The 24,264-nt window shown below is 43.4% G+C and overlaps 1 protein-coding gene across 3 annotated transcripts; it reads right to left on the reverse strand.

Moving 5' to 3' along the window:
- Positions 1-618: 618 nt before the first annotated feature.
- On the reverse strand, positions 619-23,843 carry LRP3 (LDL receptor related protein 3). Of its 3 annotated transcripts, none has more exons than XM_084533109.1 (7): positions 23,380-23,843; positions 18,554-18,601; positions 12,580-12,718; positions 4,751-4,959; positions 3,393-4,479; positions 2,354-2,486; positions 619-1,458 (listed from the first exon to the last, which is right to left on the reverse strand). In XM_084533109.1, the coding sequence occupies exons 1-7, from the start codon at positions 23,444-23,446 to the stop codon at positions 646-648; spliced, it is 2,496 nt and encodes an 831-aa protein (XP_084389235.1). In that variant the 5' UTR covers positions 23,447-23,843; the 3' UTR covers positions 619-645. The 3 variants fall into 3 exon arrangements, with proteins under 3 accessions (XP_084389235.1, XP_084389234.1, XP_084389236.1); XM_084533108.1 differs by lacking the exon at positions 23,380-23,843 and adding an exon at positions 22,053-22,074; XM_084533110.1 differs by lacking the exons at positions 18,554-18,601; positions 23,380-23,843 and adding an exon at positions 13,048-13,154.
- Between the last annotated feature and the right edge of the window lie 421 nt (positions 23,844-24,264).

Consider the following 24,264-nt stretch of genomic DNA (forward strand, 5'->3'; position numbering starts at 1 on the left):
ATTTCTTACTACAGTCATAGCAGATAGGAAACCTGATATTCTGCATACTCTATATAGAAACTTTGGTTTTAGTGGATACTTTAAGGTACATATGGCCATCAAAAAACATTTTGGAAGGGGGCAAAGGAAACAAACTTCTATGAAGAGGGAGTTACAAAGCATTTTATTACCTTCTAAATATTTTTAATTAAAACTATTAAACTTTAGTTAAATTATGATGTCTAAAAAGACGACGTTATTTCTTGTATAGTACTCGGTCACATCTGGTGCCTGCCCCAGGTTCCAACAGAGCGCTGATTTCAGTAAGACCACTTGAAAAGCAAAGAAACACAAATTCCCTGAATGCAAAGTGAATAAAAACACAGAAGAAATAAGAGGATGGAGATGCCTCCAACCTGCAATGGCACATTCTAGCTCTCCTAGCCCCTGACATCACATACTGGCCTACTTCTGCCCCACTGGAGTTTCAGGAATAGCAACAAAGACAGAAACCTGTCCCATTTAGTCCTGCATTGTACTCCCTGGGGATTAAAGCACACTGGTTTTGACAGGCAAAGTTGAGAGCACTGACCACCTAAAATCAAAGTGCACTGTCATATAAACAATGAAGTTACAAAGTTTACAGGGCCAAAACAAAAGACTTTATTAGCAAACAAGTAAAGATTCATCATCACTTGTATTGACTTCAGAGAGGGGGGTAGAGGACTCTAACATTGGCACTTCCACAGAATGGCAACAAGCCGCATGAATACCCAAAGGCTCCTCCCGATGAGAATTAGGGCAACACCGGTTTTGTCCTTCCACTTGGATATGAACATTCACAGGGCTGTCTGAATAAGCAGACTCCCACTTTTTTAAGGGTAACCTACATGGCTCTTCACTCAATGGTTGACTTCTACTTAAATTACTGCCCTCAGGGACAGTCCTCCTGGATGCTGACCCGCCATGGATCGTTTCTGTAACACTTTCAGACAAAGGATCTCTGAAAGCCTTTCCTGAATCCACTTTACTGGGCTGCTTAAGCTCACTGCCAGAGGTCTCAGCACCTAAAGATTTATCAGCGTGTCCAGTCTCAGGCTCTGTGTGTACAGCTGTGCAAGTATTAGGTAAGACATTTGAAGGTGATGGCTCTGTGATTTCAGTCTCTGGCTGCAAGCTGCTACATCCAGCTTCTTGTAGGCCCCTGGCATGGCCATGGGCATCTGCCTGTAAATTAGGTCCCTCGGGTGAAGGTGGAGGACTCCTGGTAGTCCCTTCAGCATGGTTAATGATTCCATCACCCAGTGTAGTCTGTGAAGTGCGGGCAGGTGTCAGGAGTGGGATCTGTCCTCTCACCCGAGGTCTGTGGAAGAGTCTGTTCCAGAGTCGGCCAAGGCGCCGCCGAGATGAGCTTCGTCTTGATGAGTGACGTCTCATCTGTCTCCTCATGGCTGTTCGGATGTTCTGCAGCACAGAGGCCTGTAACAAACAGAAACTGATTTCACACACACTCAGAAGACTTCTCCTAAAGCTTGTTCACTAATATCTTACCAGAATTCTCAGGCTTGATCCACATGCATCCTGGTTAAATTTATATTTTAAATGAACCATTAACAGTGCTCTGCCTCTACCAAAACACTCTTCCTTAAAGAGTGTCCATAATGAGTTTAATCTTTACTTGTTTGCCTCAGCAAAATGCTCCACACCTGCTATCAGATCACCACCAAAGAACCAGACTACAGCCACCAAGTCCTCTGTCATCAGCAATAAGCAGAGGATTCTCAAAACCTGATGACAACAACAGAGAAGACAGACTAACTCAAATACTTCTACAACTTAGTAACAAACTACAGGTGCACTAGGAACTGTACTATCTAGGAACTGAATCACAGTGGGTTACTTTTGACAAGGCAAAGAAGATTCTTGAGAAATCAGCAGTGAAATATAATGTAATGGTTTCCCAGTTTAATGTATTTCTAAGTGAAAAATAAGTGCAGAATTTCCCCAAAATACTGCTAGAGACCTACTTTCTTAACACTTCAGACAGTTTTACATTTTCAGCATGGAAAGCCTTTTCTTCTGTTGACTTTCTGACCTCCGTCTCTGGTTCATTCTCGATATACAGCAAAACATCATGTCCTTATCTCACTGCTGTTCCCTAGCAAACACATTTAATGTGTTCAAAACTACCCACAGCACCAAGATATGCAACCGTGATTCTTCACCTCAAAGTAAAACATGCATTTTTGTAAGAGCACTTCCATATAATGAGCATAGCTTCATTCCTATTCAAAGAAAACACTTGCAGGTCAATTCTGTCTAATTTATAGTAGTTTGGCTACTGCTAAATTCTTTGGTACTCATGTCTCCGTACTTGTGATGCATTGTACACGGGGAAGTCTTCAACTGGGGGGATGAGCCCTTGTGCAATCAACTGCCCATAGGAAGGTGGAGCTTCTCGCCGCACAAACTCTGCTTCGAGTCGTGTCATCTGTGTCTCAAATGCTCTGGAAATGAAAACACAATGGGGAAAAAGAAAGAAGAGCAGTCAGTTTGTCCTGCCTCCCCTCACGTTAATGCACAGAAACAGCGCAGAATGCTTCAAAATAGCAGCTAAAAGGCAAACCTTTATCTGGGTTCTGTGACAATCTTATCAGGATGATAAAATAAACAAAAGAAATAGTGTTAACACTTCAGTACAGTCCCGGTTTGAAGTCTGTGGTAACTGTAGGTTTTCCATATAGGAAAACATACACCAGTAAAAGAGTTAACTTGTTCAGCTAGGACCCAAAGGTTATTTTTGGAAAATACAACATTTAGCACTGGAACAAGCACACAGAATGGGCAGGCCTGCAGCTGCAGACCTGTGGCTGTCATGCCAGAACTGAGGTCCAGAGGTTCCCAACATAGCATGGTGGCTTTTTCCAGCTCCTTCATCAGGCACATTTGATCAGGAAAGAACAAAAAGCACACTGTGCTGAAAACACTGATGTTGTCAGCAGCATGGCACAAAGCTGGTGCATGTGATGAGAGACAGGCATCAGAAAGCCCCTTACGACTTTCTCCCAAAGGGCAAAACCACTGTTGCACAAACATACAAAACACGGGCACAGGCAGGGGAAGGAAATTTCTCAGAACAGTTTTGATTTGTTTTAGATTCAGGTTCTGCCAGGCTGCACTATGAACACATATTTCCCATAGATGACAAAAGAGCTGATATTCCCCTACTTCTGAAAATCTTGACTACTCTTCCCTAAGCCTAATGTGGTGACTACTACTTAATTGTCATCAGTTTCTCAGATTGATTTCACAGAATTTTCCTGGTTAACAATTGACTTTCTTTTCTTTGAAAGTAAAAAAAAAAAAAAAAAACAAACTCAGCTACTAAAGCATCATAAAAACAAGATGCTTACCTGTATTCCCTGGTCCTCAGAGAGTACAATTTAAATGCACAACCCAGTGCTATCACCAGCAGCAGGCCACAAACCAGACTCCCAATCAGAGCAGCTGTGATGACCTTCCTGGGAACGATCACCAGGCAGTTATGTTCATCACTTCCATCCTGGCAGTCTTCTTGGCCATCACAGCGCCAAGTCTCAAAGATGCACAGATTTGTACCACAATGGAAGTTTCCTGGCTGGCAAGAAAAGCAGTTTTTTTCATCTGAGCCATCTGGGCAGTTCTTTTGGTTATTACAGCGGTCAAGTATTGAGTAGCAAAGCCCACTGTTTCCTTCACATGGGTACTCATTCTTCTGGCAAGCTGGACAGTTCTCCTCATCTTTGCCATTTGGACAGTGCCACCAGCCATCACAATGCTGCTTGTCCGTGAAACACTCCTCATCACTTCCACAGGGGTGTTCCCAAGGGAGGCAATAGCCTTTCACCTGATAGGTTGCATTGAACCCGTGACCAGTGCTCTTGGAGCGGGCATGATACGAGACAGTGAGCTGGCCCTTTGATGACTCCACGCTCACCGAATGCCTGTTGTTGTGATACGAAAATGTTTGCAATAATTTATCACCTCTCTCTCCAATGCCATCATACACCTTTACGTAGTCATTGTAGCCTAACTGTAAGTCAAACTGCAACAAAACATGCCGATTATCTTGTGTGTCCACGTACCATGTGCAACGAAGGTCTGACCTGCTGTGATCAGCACGGAATAAGTCTGGGGAAGCAAAAGATCCATAAAAATTACCCAGCCTTTTGCCACAGGAAAGATCAGGACAATTGTCTTCATCTGAACCGTCACTGCAGTCCTTAACGGAATTACACCTCAGCTCATTCATCAAGCACTTGGTGGAGTGGGCTACGCTGCACTGGAATGTTCCTGAGGGACAGATGCTGGATGGAGGCTCTGTCGGAGGGACAGTGCAGTTCCTCTCATCTGAGTTATCCCCGCACTCATCCATGGAATTACACTTCCAAGTACTGGGAATACACTTTCCGTTTGTGCAGTGGAATTCATCTGACTGGCACACAGCCTGACCGATCTTTCCTGTGAAAGAAGACAAGGAAAAAAAAAGTCAGTATCGAAACTTTTGGTACCATCTGATGTCACTTTTTAAAATCTACACCCATGTGTCACAAATCAGTCGGTCAGGCCAGCAGCTTTTAACAGCGTTCCTGAAGTCTAAGTGGAAAAATTAATGTTTCCTTGCTAACAGTCATCAAGATTGGCACGCAAATCTTGTTAACAAAAAACACTACTGTCTTCAAATTTTACCAGAGGGAGCGTAAGTGAAGCCAACAAAACTGTAAGGTTTTACCTCTAATATAAGAAAGGCGAAATCCCTGAGCCTGTCCTGAGCTTGATGCATCTGAGTGAAAAAATATCCAAACATGATCCCTTGCAGAGATGAAAGATGGAGGGATGGAAGATCCACACACTTTGTACTCCTCTCTCTTGGAAGATGGGCCAATCATCAGCCAGTCTACTGCACATTTCTGAGAGTCTTCCAAATCAAAATTCTTAAAACTGTTGGGAACAAAAGAAAACAAGTAACAAAATTTGGAACAACCTAAACAGAGGAAAAAAAAACAGACAGTACCAATTGAGTTTCTGCACCAAGCTGACATAAAGAAATCACATTCAAACATAATGAAACACCTACAACATCTTGAGTACATATAAACATAGCACTCAAATTCCCCCAGTTTGGAAAAGCACACATCTCAATGGCATAAACTGCATGCCACGTGGCTCCAAAAGCTGAAAGGATTAATCCTCTTCCACTCAGAGCCCTTAAACAAAACTGCTTCCTAAAACACCAATCCAAGTAAAAGCAGAAGTCCAAAATACATTGTATGGAAGGCAGACTAAATCATTTCAGTTTTTTTCTGACCTTAAAATCTATTAAACAATGGAATGAAATGGGAAACTACTGTCTTGGAAAAAGAGCAATAGGGAGCAGTACAAAAAACCCTAAAGGGACAAAGAAGTGAGTCAAAAATCAATTTTCCAAGCTGCGGTTAAGCAGGGAGAAGACAAGAAGAGATGAGGACAGCAAGCAGCACAGATGGAACAAAGTCTCTCTAACACTACCATTATTTACAATTATTTCAGACAAAAATATTCCCTTTCTGGGAATGCAAACGCAGAGGGATTGAGCCTATAACCTCTCAGAGTCAAGCATCCACCTCTTCTGCTGACCCAAGCCCAATGGCTAATCAATAGCAGCTTACCTAGGGCAACGAGGTGCCCAACTGTTTGCAGAACACCGAACACAAACAAATAATGCTCCCTAACCTGTAGCTCAGGAACCACACGGGGTATTTGTTCAGTCTGACGGAACAGATTACATTTGCATTCAGTAATCTGCAGTGGCAATAGCTTTGCACAGAGAAGCACAGCTCATTATGAAAGGGCACACTGTTCAGGACACTTAGAAATGTATTTTGTTCCTTTCACCAAACTCAGCTACACACAATTAACTTAGTAGAAGCCTGTGCATACTTGGTACAAACACCTGGACAGAAAATCAGAAAAACTGAAAAGCTACTATGAAATAGGGATCTTCTTCCACAAAGGATTTCTCACAAACATAGAAGAGGAATTATTTGAAAAAGATAAACAGATGATAATTTTCTGTTATCACGGGGTATGTACAAAAGGCTGTATATGCCTCCCAGATCTTGCTCTTTGATGGTGAAAGGGAACGAACAGCAACTGTGTGATCTAGGCAGTTCATTAATTCATTTAAGCAGGAGTTCCAGCCTACACACACCTGAAGGTTCTGCCAAAACATACCAACTTGAAAACTGCACAAAGAAAAGTTATCAGGATTAGAATGCCAAGTAAGAGAGCCCTGAAAGTGTTAAATTAAAAGATGTCCCAACAGCTTGTCAGACACAGATCTGTCCTTCCTCTTTGCTAACTCTTTTTCTTCCATCGTGCTCTATGTACATTCCCAACTTGGAAGAAATATTGCTTATAGCAAAGTATTAAGTACTGTGGGAATCTCATCAAGCTTTTGAAATCAGCAGATTTTGCAAGGAAGTTTTAGATGACAACAGTCAGAATAAAAAGATTGAATTATTCAACCACGTAAAGGTAAACTAAAGAACACCTCTGTCCCAGGCGTTCTGCAAAAGCTTCTTAATGATCAAATGTACAAACTGGCACCATAGCATGAAAAGGAGTTACACAAAGCAGCTGTGAAACTACTGCTTTGCACTTCAAGTCTTTTGCAAGAGATTTGAGACAGTATTAATGAGCTACCACACTGGTTTCACTTTCTTTAACTTATTTCGTTATCAAGAAGGGTTTCTATCATTCACTTGGAGAATTATTTGTAGGGTTTTCTTCTCATAAAGACTTCTTTGGCGAGTATTAGAAATATCTATCTTCCCAACAAAATTTGTAAGTAAAGGGAACAGTCAGTCACTCACCAAATCAAGTAATGGAAACTCACAACTGGGTGGGTGGGGGAATAACCAGAAAAACTCATGCTTGTGCAAGACAAATAAGATCATTTACTACATCTTTTGATCTTCTATAGAGATTTCAAATGTACCAGGAACAACCTTACAGAGCTAAACAATTTGTTCTCCTACCCTGCCCAGCTCCCAGCACTCCTGCCAGGTCTCACAGCTCACTCATTTTCACCACTCTGCTGAAAAGAGCTACTTTTACTTTTTGCAGTTAAGTATCCATCAAACCCAGAGGAGAATTTGCCATTATAAGAAGTTGTTTGCATCTTAAAATGTGGGCCTTTTTCCTAGAACAAAAAGAAAAGGATTAGCACTTCTAAGATTCACGATAAGGAAGAAAAAAAAGTCAGCTACACTGGCATGCCTTGTTCACAATCTCTTTTGCAAATGAGCAATATATCTGAAGAGCTTGTATTTGTAAATAATTAACAATACATCTGTTTGCACCTTGAGAACATCGTATTGTACACTGCTAATAAAGGAGAAGGACAGTTTATTACGAAGGGTAAGGAAGAGGTGAGGACGAAGAATAAACTTTCTAAAGTAAAAGCACAAGCATATAGAGGATAACTGATTTTCCTGAGCATCAGCTGTGGATCTGAGATTCAGAACAGAATCCCAAACTTCTCCACTCAGAAATCCAAGCTTTAGCCACAAAACCACCTGAGTACATGGGTGATGAGGCAGAATATACATGCAAGAAGGTAACACCTTTAACAGCCTCTCTGAAAACACCAACACAGAGCAATGCATGAGTTACTGAAACAAATGTCTTGGTATTCAAAAAAACGGTGATACAAATTATTCACAAGAATGACCTTTTCCTAAAAGTTTCTAAAAGCACTTTTCTAAGGTGCTTACCTTAAACACAACGGTGCCTAGAAGTTAGAAACACCATTGAATAAATGCAATTTCTCTGAAATATGTTCTAGTTTCGATGTAAAGTTTTATATATAATAGATGCCATAGCAGTTACAAAATTTCTGAGGGCAAAAGCAAAGTCAAAACAATTGTTCTACTTCACACAGACTATAATCAAGAGACTTATTTTAACAACTTGTTCTTTGATTAAGGCATTGTGACTCTATAACAATTTTGCACCAGCATCCTTTTAAGTTATATTGTTGTCAATGGAAGCCAATTTTGCCCCGTCTAAATTGACGGTGATTTCATGCAAGTCTAAAAACATAATATATTTGAATGAGCCATCAACCAACCTCCCAAGAAAAAACACTCCTTTATGACAAAATATGAAACAACATGTATACAAATGAGTGCATGTAGAAATATAGCAAATTGGTTTTCACTTTATAACCCATTTGCAACAAGGTTTTGTGTCAGAAGTTTCTCCCATATTAATCTGACATTAAATAGCTCACTGATTTATTTTACCTAAGAGTTCTGAATCATGCATTCAACCTCTGCTACTCCACTTCTTTCATCATCTGTAATTAGATCTAGTGCTGCTGTTACAGTCTCCTGAAGAATAATTTAATCCTGCTACCCACAAAATAGAGCACGGGAACATTTACTTATTCAGTTGAACTCTCTCAAACTGTAATGCAAATTTTTCTGCCAAAAGGATCAGCCCAGCAGTTGAATGATTGATGGTGTAGAGTAGAAGTAAGGGAGAAAATCTCTTCTGTACCTAATTCCTTTAAAAAAAAAAAAAATTGTATACAGAAGTACAAGAATAGTCCATTAAACATTGGGATTATTCAAACCCTGAGTATCAGAACAACTCAATGTGAACTGACAAATAGCACAATCTGCTTTTACAGAGTGGCAGAAATAGGTAAAATCACCTCATTTCTCTTTCAGTAGTATGTTACTGAAAAAAGGTTACCTCCCACACTGAGCAGGACTCAGGAACTTACAGTGAATTACAGGACTGGTTGCTTATCAGATCCAGCCTACAAATATACTCAAATGCAGCAACAGTAGCCTACAATTATATTTTCCTATTAACTGTCAAGTATTTGTACATTTCTGAAAAGAATTTCACTAAACCAACTTATCATAAATAGTCATTTATGCTGTGTAAGAAAGAAAAAAAACACGTCACCTGCAAAACTAATGCTAAACAAAGCTAAGCTTTTTTTGCCATCTACACTAAAAGGAGCAATAGCAGCTAGAAAAAGGAAAGTACTTCTATAAATAATGCAAGGAATTTCCTACAACTCTTAGTAATTTAAGCATGAGCAACTACAGATTAAAGCTGGGAAAAAAAGTACTCTTAACTGTAAAAAGACACGCATGGGATGACCATAAATATGAACAAAAAACTGTAAACTGCTGAAGGCTCAGCAGCTGTAAAATCTGAATGAAAGTAGAAACAAGAAAGAAGTCCGATTTGGCCCTCTGAACTCATTAAAAAATTGGAGAATAAATATTATGGGTAGATCAGTAGAGCACAGTCCCAAAATAAAACAGACTGGCCAATTAAGCAAGAAAAGTTACTTCTATTTGCCAACCTCTCACAGCAAGTGCAGACTGTGAACAACTGATGACTTAATTGGCTCATTAAAAACTTCTGCTTAACCACTGAAGCACAAGGCCCTGGAAGTCAGGAAAGCTCTATTCTGTTCCCCACTCCCAAGCACCAATCGTGTAACCTCGGGCAGGAGACACAGGCTGTTTTTCTTCAAAAAGCTGAGCCCATGCAACTTAATTAAATACATGGCTGTCATGAGTTTTTCCCACTAATGTCAAACTCTGAAACACTGTGGGTTCAGTAAGTAAAACACAAAGCAGTCCCTTGAATTCATCGCATAAATACAGACCATCAAGCCTTTACAAGTACAGGCCCTGGTTTTACTCAGAATCTGAAGCTCAGATGGTATTTTTTCCAAAGCCAATGATGCAAATCACTGAATTGAAAGCAGCAAAGGTGATATCCCCCCTCAATTACTAAGAAACAGCTTGAGTGGGTCACTAAGTAGATCACTTCTCATTACTCTTACCCTGAATTCTGAACACGGAGCACATTTTACTCTCAGTCCCATAAATTTCTATAATAAAAAGCAATTCACTTATACTGTGCCCACATCTGTGCTAATTGCAAGAATCAAATGCTAAACAAAAACAATCCTTTTCTCAGATGTGAGGAAACGTATACATATAAAGCCTGTAAAGGACGGTCCGAAAAGGTAGTTACTGCATATGGTATCTTTGTCTCATCTTACATGATTTTATGTAGTCCCCTGTGAAAATAAGACCTAAAACTAGAGAAAATTAGATAAAAATTGAGTAGTTTCCAAAACAGTAACTAGTAGACTGTTTACCTGAATATAAAGTGACACAATATAATGCTAAAAATAGTAGCTACACGCTAATTCTCTGATCTCTACAGCATGATTCCATCAAACACACACACTTGGAAGAAAGTAGGGAAATGTGCAGAATTAACAGAGATAAAAACAAGAGAAAACATATTTCCTGTTCCTGTGAAGACTCTCACAAGGATTCAAAAAAAGTAAACTATAAAGCAAAACAGTAAGCATGGAAATGTGAGGATATGAAGAAAATCAATACAAACATGAAAGGCAGATATTAACTAAGCTTGTAAAGGACACATGTCTGCAGATGACAGCATCTTACATCCACATCTAGATCTGGGTACTGTTCTATTAAAAGCTGCTGAATAACAGGTTTATAAAAAATGACCACTGACTGCAAATGTTTTAGAAATCACAACTACTTTCAGCTGCAATTTTATCTCTTAGTGACTCCTGCTGTATCCCAAATATGCTGCTTATATAACATTGCTGTCTTACCGTCAATGAGAATTCAAGATCAAGGGAAATGCATTCAGTATAACACAACACAAAAGGCGGTAGCTTGCTTTTTTTGCTTTTTTATTATTTTTAAACAACCTGTCAAAATGCAGATCTTATCACATAAAATGTGTTTGATTTTCCTAGGAAAATTAGAAAAGCTACTCTTTTATGCTCCTATCAGCACACTGCTGTGACAAGAAGCATAGCATTCCCCAAGAGGAAAAAAATGTTTGCATTTGAACCCTGCTTCCCAGTTTGCCTGTATCATGCTAGCTTAGGGAAGTCAGCTCCTGCTTTTACGTCCTTGGCGTTATGAGGGCTATATCCTTCTAAAGAAATCCTCAGATGCTCTAACGTTTTGCATTTCATATACTGGAGTGAGTCATTCCAAGTACATTTATAGTCAGAAACGTAGCACTACAACACGTCTGCTACCCACAAGGCAAACTACTCCCTAGGATGTAAACACATAGCTCCCATTGTTTGCGTGTGCATATGAGGGCAGGATATGGCTGTGTATCCACTGACAGAAAACAAACCCATTAAAAAGAAATCTTTCAAAACCTTATTGCTGCTGCACACATTGAAACTGTGTATGCTTTATTACCAGTTTCCTCATCTTGCTTTCCTTCAACTTTTTAGCTTCTACCACATCCACACTTGCAGAAGAGAATCCTAATTCTAACTGGGAGCTATGAGATGTTTTCATAGCATAAAATGCAGTACTATTCTCCAGAGCCAAGTCCTGTGTCTCATTTGTATGCTTCCTCAGAGCTTCCAACAATCTCTGCTTTGAAACAAATTCCCCAAGTCCAATACAATTTAATGGGGTTTAAAAGCGTGTTTCTATTTATGGATCTCAAATGCTGGCAGGTATCTACTTCCTTACTTTTGATGAGTAGTTCCTATTTTGAACTACGGATGGTGGAGCCCTCCTATTATTCCATCTGTGGCAGATTTGTTTTTAATTGCTGAGCATCTGCAGTTGAAGAGGTTTGCAGTCCTTTTAAGCAGCTGAGCAAAGAATGAGCAGATGGTGTCAAATACAACAGTACTAAAAAAAATCAAACAAAAAACCTTTCCTAGTTTTTTTTTTTTTTTAATAAGCCATTCTTGGTTTGAGAAGGATACTACAATTAGCCCAATGAAACTAAACAAATTCACACTATGCTTATATTATAGCCTAAAAATTCTTAACAAACCATTTGTAATACATTCTAATCTTTTCTGAACAGCATTTTTATAGAAAGGGCTAAAATTGTGCCACCAATGTTAACTATTAGTTAATTCTGTTGGAAATAAATATTAAGCAAAAAAGCATGTGTCTTCTGGTTAACAAGTAACAATACGTAATGATCATCTTCATCTGACAATTAAATACAGTGGCATTTCAAGACATTACAGAAAAGGCCATTTTTTGCTCTAAGAATCTTAAATAACCCACTGAACTAAGATTCTTAATACCACACCCCGCTGAGGCTGCTCCAGATTTCATATCCTTCACCTATTCCTATTTATAGGCAATGAAGAGAAAGGTGACTACTTAATGTGAGTAAATATATCACGTTTCCCATCTCCTCATCTATCAGAGGTGGATGAAATCTCGCACAGGTATTGTGCAGATAAATAAATTAGAAGACTACGAATGATTTGCATATATAATAATGGATGTCAGGAGTAACCTACAGAAACAAGATAGTGGAGCATTTCTGAAATGGAGGTGCTCAATGTGCAACCATGCTCCAGTGTGATCAAGTACAGATTCCATCCTTCAAGCATTCAGTAGCTCTGACAAACACTCTGATATTGGTGTATCAGATAAGAACTCACGCTCTTTCATTTCAGCAAAGCAATCTGTTATCCATACAGAATATCACAAAACATACCTGATTGTTATCATGTCTCCTCGATCTCCTTGAATGTACCAGCTGCAGTTTACACCTGGAGGATAGTTTAGTGGCCAGGAAGGACTATAAATGACTCCCCGTCTCTCTGTGTGCTGTTCAAGTTCTCCACTGCAAGCAGCTGTTAATAAGGAGGAAAAAATATTATTAATGCTTCACCTAATCAACAACTCCCATTACTACAAGAGCTTTCATCAATTTCTGGGGATTGCAGACAAATGAGAGTCAATAGTTTCATCCTTTTACTACTTTCTTCCCTGCCCCAATTTTTAATTAAGACACCCACTTGAAGCACAGGTAAGCATAACCTGTATTTCAATGCAAGATCAATCAATAACCTTGTGTGAATCTACCAAAGGCTAAAATCAATATTACTGCATGGATCTGCCAAGAGGATGTAACACAGAAATCCTTCTAACCAGCTCCCAAAAGCCTGGGTATGACACTCACCGACTGGAGAAGATCCACAGTCGGTGTAAATACCTAGAAGCTCCTTTTCCTATACCCTGTTTCTGGCAGCATCATTCATTCTCCTAGCAGACAGACCCAAAGACTTTGTAATGGTTAAAAAAATCCCCAGCAAAAGAAGAAAAAGTGTAAACTCGACTCTGACGTCAAATGTTTTCATTGAGAATTCCTCAGTACTCTAAATTCTTTCTGAACTCCCACAGATAGCAGTTTTCCAGACAGGGAAAGTAGCAAAAAGGGCTAAATAAAGCTCTATATTTTCAAAGTCCTTTCAGATCCTCCTATGGAAAAGAGAAGACCAATTAAAGCTACATCAAATACTAATAATTTGTAATTAAGCAATTCAAAAATGAAAGTGAAATGTTCCAAGGACAAGAGGGAAAGCTCTTCTGCTGGGAAGATGTACTCTCAGTAGACTACAAGCGGGGAAATTCTGTGTAATGCAATAGCTATTCTGAACCTTCTCCAAATATATTTTTAAAACTATTTTTAAATCAAATGACTATCTAGAGCATGACTTGTGGATTGCAGCATAATATTCCAATTTTTGACAAGTTCCATTTCTCACAGATGTAAAAGGTGCCAACAAAGAAAAGGATGCCTACACCTGAAGTTCCCTCAGGCACACACACATCGTGTTTGAGGACACACAACACAGAGAACACACCACGCCACAAATCAGAGACTCACAGCATTGCTAAAAATTCAGCCACAAACACATCATTTTTGATCCACAGCCAGGACCAGGATCAGCTGCCCTGAAGGGATGGGGTGAAGCTGTGCTGGCAGAGCCGCTCGGCTGCAGTGGAGGCAGGTGCAGGGCTGCCTGCAGAGCGCCCAGCTGGGGATGGGGCCAGGGCCCGGCTGCAGCATCCCCCCTGGTAAAGCCGTGCTTGGCACTATTCTGTTTGTTCACAGTAAGCACTTTTGAAGTGAGAGCCACAGGAATATAAAAAGCATGAGGTGAGTAATCTACCTGAGGCAAAAGATATGAAAAGCCATTATTTTCACCCTCCAAGCAGGGCATTCCACTGAAACGTATGTACATAATTCCTCCTAGTTTCAAAGACCACAGAAACTTACAGAATACATAGACACAAGTAAACAGCTATTTTCCAAACAAATATTTTGCAGTAAAACACTTACAAAAAATACAAGAAAATCTTTGTTAGCACATTTCTAAAACCAGAGAGGCTCCACACTAGACACTGACAAAATACCAAGATGCAATTCCAGAATTATAAAAGCAAATCTAAGATCCACGGGATTTTTCAACTACCATTCTTGATCTGTTTCATTACACACACCACATCAGCCTACTCAGGCCTTTAAATGTGCTCCTCCACACACTTGTCACTGCATAAACATATCGTAGCAGCATGCGAGGACCTAGAGCTAGCAACCACATAAAGGAGCTGGAAGACTGCATTTCATAACTGCCAGCTTACCAGAACTTCTCAATGGGAAGGAGACGGTATGCACAAAGCCAAGAGAACAAACACACCACGCAGCACTATATCCAAAGGCTTCCAGCACAGCTTTGCAAATATTTCTGTTCCCCTTGTACCAACCACTGCTCTGGATTAATAGCCTGTGCTGACAGTGTATGCATCAGAGCAGAGAACAAAAACCAAGAGCTACACAAAGCTCATTTTAGCTTCTATCTGAGGAGGTGCCATCAACACACTGGTGACTCCACACAAGCACCTTCACTCACATTCATCACTGCAGTTTAGCAGAGCCTTTATGTCCTAAATACTTGCTCCTCGGCTCTAGAAGGCATTTACAAAGACCAACAGTTATTTGACACATCTCAGATTTTCTTAAGGAATGTCATGAGCAGCTTTTTCTTTTGCAGCAATGTACAGTTCCCTAATTCCTAAGCGGTGGATCTGATGCAACATGACAGTTTCTCAGTGAGAAACACTTTTTCTTACTAACTCTGCACATCTGCTACAAACATGGGACATGAAAAGAAGAACAGATAAAGCAAAAAGATTTTCCATTTTAACAGCAGCGTTGTAGCTGTGAAAATCTACAGCCATGAGCATGGTGAGGGCTGCACTCACACCACTTTGGGCGGTTCATCCGGCAGTGGTTGTTGTTGCTCAATATCTTCTCATGGTTTTACCCTTCCGACACACAAGCATTTCAGACTCACCCTGCACAAAATTAAAAGGACAACTGTTTTGCTCCCACGAAGACTCCTCATTTGAATGGACCACTAACCTTAATTCACACTGCCAAAGCATACTCACACTACTTTAAGGATGTGTGCATAGTCCCCTGAACCTACTGGGACAAACCGGGGAGGGGAAACACACAGAGAACTTCTATTCTGTCTACGCAAACCTCACTTCATTTGCCATATGCCTTTGATGCCTCTCATTTCCCATCAATGCTCATCACTACGGCATTTGCAACAGATCAATAGATCTCCTTCCTAACGAGTTGTCTCTGCCTCTTTCCTCCTTGTGTGCAGACTGCTGTGTGGTAGACAAGGTGAAGCATTCGCACGCTGCTTTAGAGCAGCTGTTCTTTCACCTACGTAAGTGACAAGTTTATTTTGAAAGAAAAACCTGCACTAAACAAAGCCTTCAGTGCCGGCACGAAAACAGAAAAACCACAAGGGCACGTTTTCATACTGTTGGGGTTTCAGTGTCAATGCAGGAGCCTCAATTCCCTTCTCAGTTCCTGGCCACGAAGCACAGAGAACCACATACCTGCGTGAACTATTGTGTTAGTACGCTGGGCTTCAGCATGACAGTGGGATACCTTAAGGGAACTGAACAAAAGTCTTTTCAAACTGCCAAAACATCTAAAGGAAAAGGGAAGTCTCTAAATAGAAAGGCACTCTCCTGGATTCGGAAGGTCTTATCAGTGGCAATGCACAACAAGAACAGTGACAACTTTTTTGCAACAAATGTTTGTGTCTTTATGCACAAACCTAGAAACAAACTGAAAACCCAGATTACAGAAAGCCCAAAACAGCTCATGTTTTCCACGTTCTGGAGTATTGAAAAAGCGTAATGCAAGAAAATACCAATCCCTGGACACACAAACCAACTCACCAAAATCCTACTGAGGTGGTTTTTAAAAATATATGTATTCTGAAGACAAACAATAATGAATCTTTTATAGATTTAAAAAAAATAAAAAAAAAACAAACAAACAAACACAACCTTTCAATGCCAGAAGAGGTTTGAGTTCAGAGTTTCCGTCAGGCAGACATAAATCTTAATGAGGCTCTTTCTGTAATGATTAAATGGATTTCTTATACTGTAAACAGCAGTAAATTCCCCCTGCTAGTTAAATATGCCACTAATTCTTGCTACTAAAAACTTCCAAGAAAGTTTCCATAACATTACATGAATAACATCGCTCTTATTTTTTGCAAAAGCAACTATAACAGAACAGACGTTGAACTGCACCAGAGGACAGCACAGTTTGTGCTGGGGTTACTAAGCTGAGCAGGAATAAATTTTCAGATGACCCCAGCAGAAAATAAATCCTGCCGTTTTGCACCCTTCTGTGATGGCCCAGGGTCTGCCCCAGTCACAGATGACACAGCCCAACCATCTGCTCCAGGATAAGGGATGGTTTGCACCTGCCACAAGGAACCTTCTCTGGAAAATTAACATTTGGCAACAAACGCCTCCTTGGTAGCTGCCTCAAGGCTGGCAGAAAACACTCCCCAAGTTCTCTGAGTCCTCCCTCAAGGAGTGTTTGCACATGATGCTTAACACAGCCCCCTTTCACCTGTGGACAGAAAGGCCTGAAGGAAGACTCCCCTTCGTTCATCCAGTCTCACAGCCGGCTGCTGCTGGCCCCAGGCCCAGAACCAGCGAAGGCAAAGCCCGAGGGTTCAACTCGCTGGTCTGACAAAACCCGAGCAGGTGCTCCGCTGGTCCTACAGGCTCAGCTGGCTCACCTTGAGCTCGGGGAGGGGGACGCAGTGGGAGGGCTGCTCCCTTCCAGCAGCAGCAGCGGCTTTAATGGCTTGAAGTCATTGTACAATGCAGCTGAGATGGTGGCTCGGCCCGTGCTCTGCAGAACTCATTACTGCTGCTATTACTAGCTTTCTGAAGAGAAACGTTGCTATGCCTTACTCTAGAGATCAAATCTGTAATAGCTGCTTCGTCAGGGCACGTTTAGGACAGCAAATATCCCTCCCCACTTTTATCAGGGCTCCTGAGGAACACCCCCTGCAAGAGGATTCCCAACAGGGTTATCTGCCTTACAGCTGTACCATCCTAACCCGTTATCCTCCACTGCACAGGTAAGAGAAGCTGGACATGAATCATCACATCACACTGTTGCAATGACCTTTTATGATCATTTTTCACCCTGCTCCAGTTACACTGCCAAGAGACAGAGTAACTCAAAGCTGTATCAGGACAAGAAAACATGAAGGCTACAGTACTCTAAGGTTTTCCTATACTTAAAAGAATAAAAGGGAAACGTTACAACTCTGTTTCTAGCAAAAGAACAGCATTAGAAAGCATTAGTGCCCACTGAGTGAAGTGTTACAGATTTCAGGTTGAGGTAGGATCACCAGCCTAGGTCAGACACTGTGTAATTACTCAAGTTACACTTCATAAACCCATATACCATGCAGCCAAGGGATGCCAAACTCCATGCAAAGCAAAGAACAATTCAGGCAGAATGGACTGGGACACAGGTCACATTCTGGACTCCTTCCAATGAAGGAATGGAAATACAGTGTTGTAAACAATAAATGTCCTATGTGGTGCATCAAGGTCCCCCCAAGCTAAGCCAAAGGAAGTCACCTACTCACAAAATTACTACCCTTTCCCAATTTAAATCTTCTCTCAAACCCCCACGTTGACTGGCATGCTCCAATTCCCACATCAATCAAACCACTGCCTTACAATTATTTTTGTTTTCCCATTTCCTTTCCTCCTATTTCCCATATTTGGTTATTCTGTTTTAATTTAAGTCACAACCTCTTTGGGTATAAAGTACATCTAACAACGTGACTGTGGATTGACAGGCACAAGAGGGCCCTTACCACTAAGAGGACCCTGACTGTAATGCAGCAGTTATGTCAGCAAGCCCCAGTACTGCTATGGAGAAGAAAATTACACTCAGTGCCATGATTCTGGCTGAATTTCCACTCTGAGATGAGACATTTTTAACATTCTGGTTTTAGCTCCTCAGGGAATGGGCCACTGTCCCCAGCTTGATATTCCCAGGCATGTTTCCTAAACACAGATTTTTCCCTAAACAAATCAGCACGTACTGTGACCTTAGCCTCAAGCTTAAGAGTTTTTTCTAGCATGGTGACACCGATGGAGTCCAATAACCAGTCCAGCAAGACTTCAAAGTTCTGAGCTTCCTAAAATGTCACTGTTACTCTCTCTCAAACAAAGGTCATACTGTTTTGTTTAAAGGCCTCTTAACATGGCAAAGAAACAGTTACAACTTCAAAAGAACAATAAACACAAATAAGAAAAGTATGTCTTACCTAATGAGGTAACAGCACTCTCTATTTTCCCAGTCAAGAAGAGATTCACTGTGTAAAGACAGAAAAATAATGTTTATACAGGTTCCAGTGGCACAGGGTGGCAGTTAGTAGTCAACCATTTCTAAGTGTTTGCTGCAGCGCTAATACAAATATATTGCAGTCTTCCAAAAAGAACGTAGCTTATCTACACGGAGAATTCACATAAATCAACTCCTATCCTTCACTGTGGCTATAAAAAGGCAACACACAATGTTAGTTTAGTACCCGTCAAATATGTTACCAACAGAAACAACTGCCAATCTTCTCTCTTGTCTTCTGTGGAATTGTTTTGTTTTTTATGAATTGGGGAAGACAGAAGAACAATTACACTAAAACATTCATAATCACAGCTAGTTGCTTTACCTGCTTAAATGCTGGAAAATAATTAACGAGCTTGTTACTTTTAAATACATCCCCTCTGAATAAAGCAAAGTTTGTTCCTCTTAGGTAAATGTCACCTTGAAAATAAGCTGAAAAAGCTAATATGATTAACTTGTCTAATCAACAGCAATGAAGTTTTCCAAAAGGTCCACTGGCAAAATCAAAATAGGATAAGGTGGTGCTTACAGTGCACATCTGACTTACAAATTAGTCTCTAAATACTCTTTCCTCTGATGTCTCCTCTCACAATATATATATATCATCAGAGTGATCTGATAAGAGGGGCTATTGCCAAATTTTTTTTTTCAATATTAAGATGTACTTCCATAGAGTTTCCCCATATATTCTTCAAGGCACTTCTCTAATGATTACAGTGCACTTCACTAACTGCTCTCATCGCAGCAGCGTTCCGTAATCTACACAGACAGCTTATTAATAACACGACAAACGTTAAAGCAAATTAGAAAGGTTTAAAAGGTTACCAAAACTTAATTCACAACATCTCAGCCAGGCACACCCTTTGGCTTTATTTTGCATGTGTTAAGTCCTAAATCCTTCTGTAGCTGATCTGTCAGCAAGCATTTAGGAAAAAAAAAATCATTAAAAAATGAACAATAGGAGAAACTAGGAACAGAAACTGGCCCTGTTTCCAACAGTCAATGGGAAGCTACTGGCAATTAATACTATTTATGTACCAGAGCAGCATGCCTGAATACAGGCCCCATTGTCTTAGACACTGCCCAAACATCACAAGACAATGAGCCTTGCTCCGACCACCTTCTGGTAGGACTTAAACCAGCACGGGAGAAAGGCAGTACCTAGCGCTCAAGGGCTGGAAGTGGAAAAGCTAAAACCAACCCTCAGCTTGCCACTGCGAGTTGTCCTGACGCAGCTTTCACTCACTTGTGGACTTGATCTGTTAGCAAATTCCAGCAGCTGAGATGCCTACAGCACTTGTGCCATGCCTTACACCTGGATGTCCACAATTTTTCCTTTCCAAAGCCAGAGCTCCAAGAGCCCCATGCAGGTAGGGACTTCCCAGGCATGCAGACTGCTGCACACCTCAGCCGAGGCCAGGCCCTACAGAGCAGAGAACAACTGCTCCCAGCACCGCCCTTCACACAGGAACAATGTTACTGACAAGGGGGCATCACCACATATGCAAGGGAAGCTCCTTCTAAACAGCTGCAGGATGGAGGAGCTTTTTAGCAGCACACAAGGGAAGGACAGCAGCTGAACAACAGCATGTGTATGCTGTGGCTTGAGAAGAACCAGGCTCAAGCTGCAGATTTGTGCTAATAAGCATTAACACTATGTTCAAAGGACCTTAATAGCACTGATTTTATTGCATAATTAATGCACAGCAACATTTGTTACACGATCATGACAATGTGCTATGTAATTATTTCCTTTGTTTCGCAGCGCCAGCTCGCTCCGGCAGGTCAGCGAGCGCACCCAGGAGCGATCCCCAGCCCTGTCCCGGGTTCCTGCTCCGTGACAAAGCTGCAAGTCCGCACGTGACAGACCTGGGATCGCAGCAGTAACAGCAACACACGGCTTCCTCACGCGGTATTAAAGCGCCGCTACTCCTGTAACCATAGTAATTTAGTCATAAAGGCTGAGAATAAATTAACCAGTGGTTAAGTCGCTAATTTGATTTTATGAAAATTAAAATATTTTGCTCCAAAGAAGGTAAAGGAATACACTCGGCAGAACTGTTAACAGCCAGGACTGAAGGGACTGTGTGAGAGGCATGGGAATGCCAGGGGCTGTTAGTGGCACTCTGCAGCCTTTCCACGTTTCCTACCCGAACCTCCCCAAGGTAACAGAACACGAGCTCCCAAGCAGAGACTCCCTCACAAGCCTGACCAAGGCTGCCACTGCCCTTTAAATGGAAATAAGCAGCATGAAGACAAGGGCCTGACAGAGCGGAACCAGATGACTCAGAGCCATGGTACTTTCTTCTGAGCACCGTTAAACAAGCAGCTCTGGTTTACCACCAGCAAGACAGAGTTACAGACAGCACTGCACACCAGGCCCAGCACACAACTAAAAAAAGACACCCCCCAGAAACGCTCTTTCACCTATGCAAATACAAAACATCTACTGGCTGTCACTGCAAGTTTCCTTCCATTTTCAAGTTCCTTTACACTAAGGAGCCAGCAGTCAAGAACAGTTCTTCAGAATAAAGGTCTTTCACATCAGGCACTTTCCCCAACATCTGCTTTCCTCGCTCTCGGTCTCACTCAAGACCATCTATGCAAATTGCACAAGCACTGTAACCAGCATCTTCTGAAGCTCTCAGAGGCCCAAAAGAAAGAACAGCCATTCCCTGCTGGTTTTCTCACCTCTTGTCAAATCAAAATCCCATCAATACAAAGCCAGTGAGAGACCAGGGGAATGCCAGAAAGTTTTCTAGGTGCTCTTTTTCATAACAGTTTAGTAGAATTACGGGAAAGCCAGAAAAGAACAAAAGCACTTCAGCTGGCTTGAGCTCCACATAGGAAACTAACTGTGCTGTTCATTTGGATTGCTAAGTAATTGTCAGGGCGAAGTTTTCAGCTGGGAAAGCAGTTAATTTGTACCAGAAGAGAAATTTGCATCTTGGCGCCTCTGAACAAAATGTCAGCTACCTGTCTTTTCCCACAAGCAGAAGGAGAGACATTGACATTGGTGTTTTGATCATTTCCCTGTTAGGTAACTTTCTATGCCCTCCAGAATTTCTCAAGAATGAGAAATGAAATGGCCTTACGGAAGAACAGTTGCAACAAACCCAGTTCCCCTGTCTGGAGCAGCGGTGAACAGCTGAGGTCACACATAGCAATGGTCAGTGGCAGCGCATTTATGCAGACACCAAACAGCACATAAAGCCTCCGGGAGAACAAAAAGTAAAAGTAAAGTGGGGCTGAAGAAGCAAGAAGGCAGGAACTGAAAGTAAAGTAAAAAAAAAAAAAAAAAAAAAATAAAAAAGTAAAGATGACTGGAAGGGACAGACAAGCAGGAAGTAAAACACAACATAGTTAAAGCGGCAGCATTATATTCTAAGGTTTGGCTGAAGAATACCTGACAAGCTTCCCACCTCTCATGTTTCTCAACTTCCACTACTGTCAGTTGTGCAAGGAATAGGAATAAAGCATTCCAGCTGAAAAGAAGAGCCAGACAGTGAAATTCTAGAAGTCATAGAAAGCAGAAATCTAGCAAACTTTCAACTGCACATTACCCACTGCTAAGTACAAGAAGCGCTCTCTCACTCGAACTCTAGAATTCACATGATCTTCAATAATCATATCTTACTCATTTTTAGAACAATTGTGCTATTCCTGTTAAATAACAAAAGCTTTAACAAAGGTCTGACCGAGCCACAAGAAAGAAAAGCCACCCAAGACATTCAGAGAACTGGCTGAAACTTTTATCTTTCCTTTAACTTTGCATAAACAGTACAGCAGGCGTTACCCTCATGCTGCACACATTTCTGACATCCCTTTAAGCCTCTGCAGAAAAGTAACAGCAGCTACAGCCCCTGTTCAAACTTAGTAGTTCAGATAGCTTTTTAGGTTGTACTTCCGTTAGTCAAAATAGACATATTTGAAGTAACCAGAGCAGCTTTTAACTTTCTGCTTTTTCCGAGGCAAGCACTGATGTCAAAGAGAACTTGTACAAGACCAGAGTGAGCAGCCCAGCCACGGACACCCATTTCTGATAGTTTACATAAGGGACACCACCACCTATCCTGGGGATTATCACAAAGGAACTTTATCCGCTTTCTTAGCAAACAGCAGCGGGTTTCTCACATCTTTCTCCACGAGCCGTGGCAGTTTGTCGGAGCCAGCAGCCGGCAGAGCCGCGGGCAGCCCCGGCCCCGCTGCGCTTCAGCAGAACCTGGGGCAGGAGCGGAGCGCTCCAGCAGCTCCCGCTTCGTGCCCGGCCCTGGTGCCTCCGGGCGGCCTCTCGGCTGCTTCCAGCCGCAGGCTTCAACGCTTCCAGCCTAGGACCGACCCCCCCGGGTGCCGGCAGGGGCTGCCAGCCCGGGAGCCGTCTGCCCGCGCCGCCGCTCGCCACCTGCTCGGCGGGGAGCGCTGCGAGCGGCCGGGAGGGCAGGAGGGGAGCGGAGCGCGGCAGGGGGCGAGGGCAACACCGCCTTGCTGCGGTTCCAGCCTGCGGGAGGCACCGGCGCAGCCTAAACTTTTTGGGTATTTTTTTCTGAAGCGCCGCGCGGGGCTCCGCGGCCGAGGGCACGGCGGGAGGGACCCGAGTCCCTGCGGGGAGCGGGGACGGGGACACGGGGAGGGGGACACACGCTGACGCGACCCCCTGTGCTCCCCGCACCCCGCAGGTGCCGCCTGCCCCCAGCGCCCCGCTGCCGGCCCTGCCCCGCCGCTGACTCGCTCCCTCCCTCCCTCACTCACCCAGGCAGATGGCGGTGAGCGGCACCAGCGCGCCCTGCCGGAGCTCCGCGGCCGCTGCCTTCTCCATGGCGGGTCGCCGCCTGCCTGCCTGCCCTTCAGCGCGGCGGGGAGCGGGGAGAGGGAGGGGGGGGGGAACCGCGGCAGCTCCGCTCCCTCCTCTCCTCTCCTCTACGCCGAGCCGCCGGCGGGGCCGGCCCGCCGCGCCGCCCGGGGAGCCGGCAGTGGGGCGGGCGCCTCCCGCCGCAGCCCCATGGCCGCGGCCGGCGCTGCGGGGCAGGTGGAGGAGGACGGACCGCAGCGGCAGCGCCGCCGCCCCACGTGACGGGCCCGCCGGGAGGCGGCGGCGGTAACGGCGGCCGGGCCGGAGGGCTCGGGGAGCGCCGCGCTGAGCTGCACCGCCCCGCTCCGCTCCGCTCTGCCCCGCGCCGCGCCGCGCACACCTGAGGGGCCGCCGGCAGGCGGAGCGCGGCCCGCGGCGGAAGGGAAGGCGAGGGCCGAGCCCGCCCGCGCAGCGCCGGGTTTCCTGTCAGCCACCCGCGGCCCCCGCCTCAGCCCGCTCCGCGCCGCCGAGGCGCCCGGGGACATGGCGAGCCCCCCCCCGGCTCACGGGGGGCTGTGAGGCAGCGCCCCGCCGGGCCCCCCTGCCGGGGGAGCGGCCCCGAGCCGCGCTGAGGCGGCGCGGCCCGGCCTTGCCTCGCCGAGCTGCCCCCGGGGCGGCAGTGCCCCCCTCGGAGGGGGCTGGCCCCGGCCTGCCGGGGGCGAAACTGAGGGGAGCTGGGCGTACAGCGAGCCGAGCGAGGCTCCGCAGCACGCCGGGGTCAAGGGGAGCGCTGTAAGGCCACGGGGCTCCCCTGAGAACGGACAAAGGCACGGGGAAAGTCTCAC

This window comes from Aythya ferina, assembly GCF_964211825.1.
Source record: "Aythya ferina genome assembly, chromosome: 12".
In the NCBI taxonomy this organism is placed as follows: Eukaryota; Metazoa; Chordata; class Aves; order Anseriformes; family Anatidae; genus Aythya; species Aythya ferina.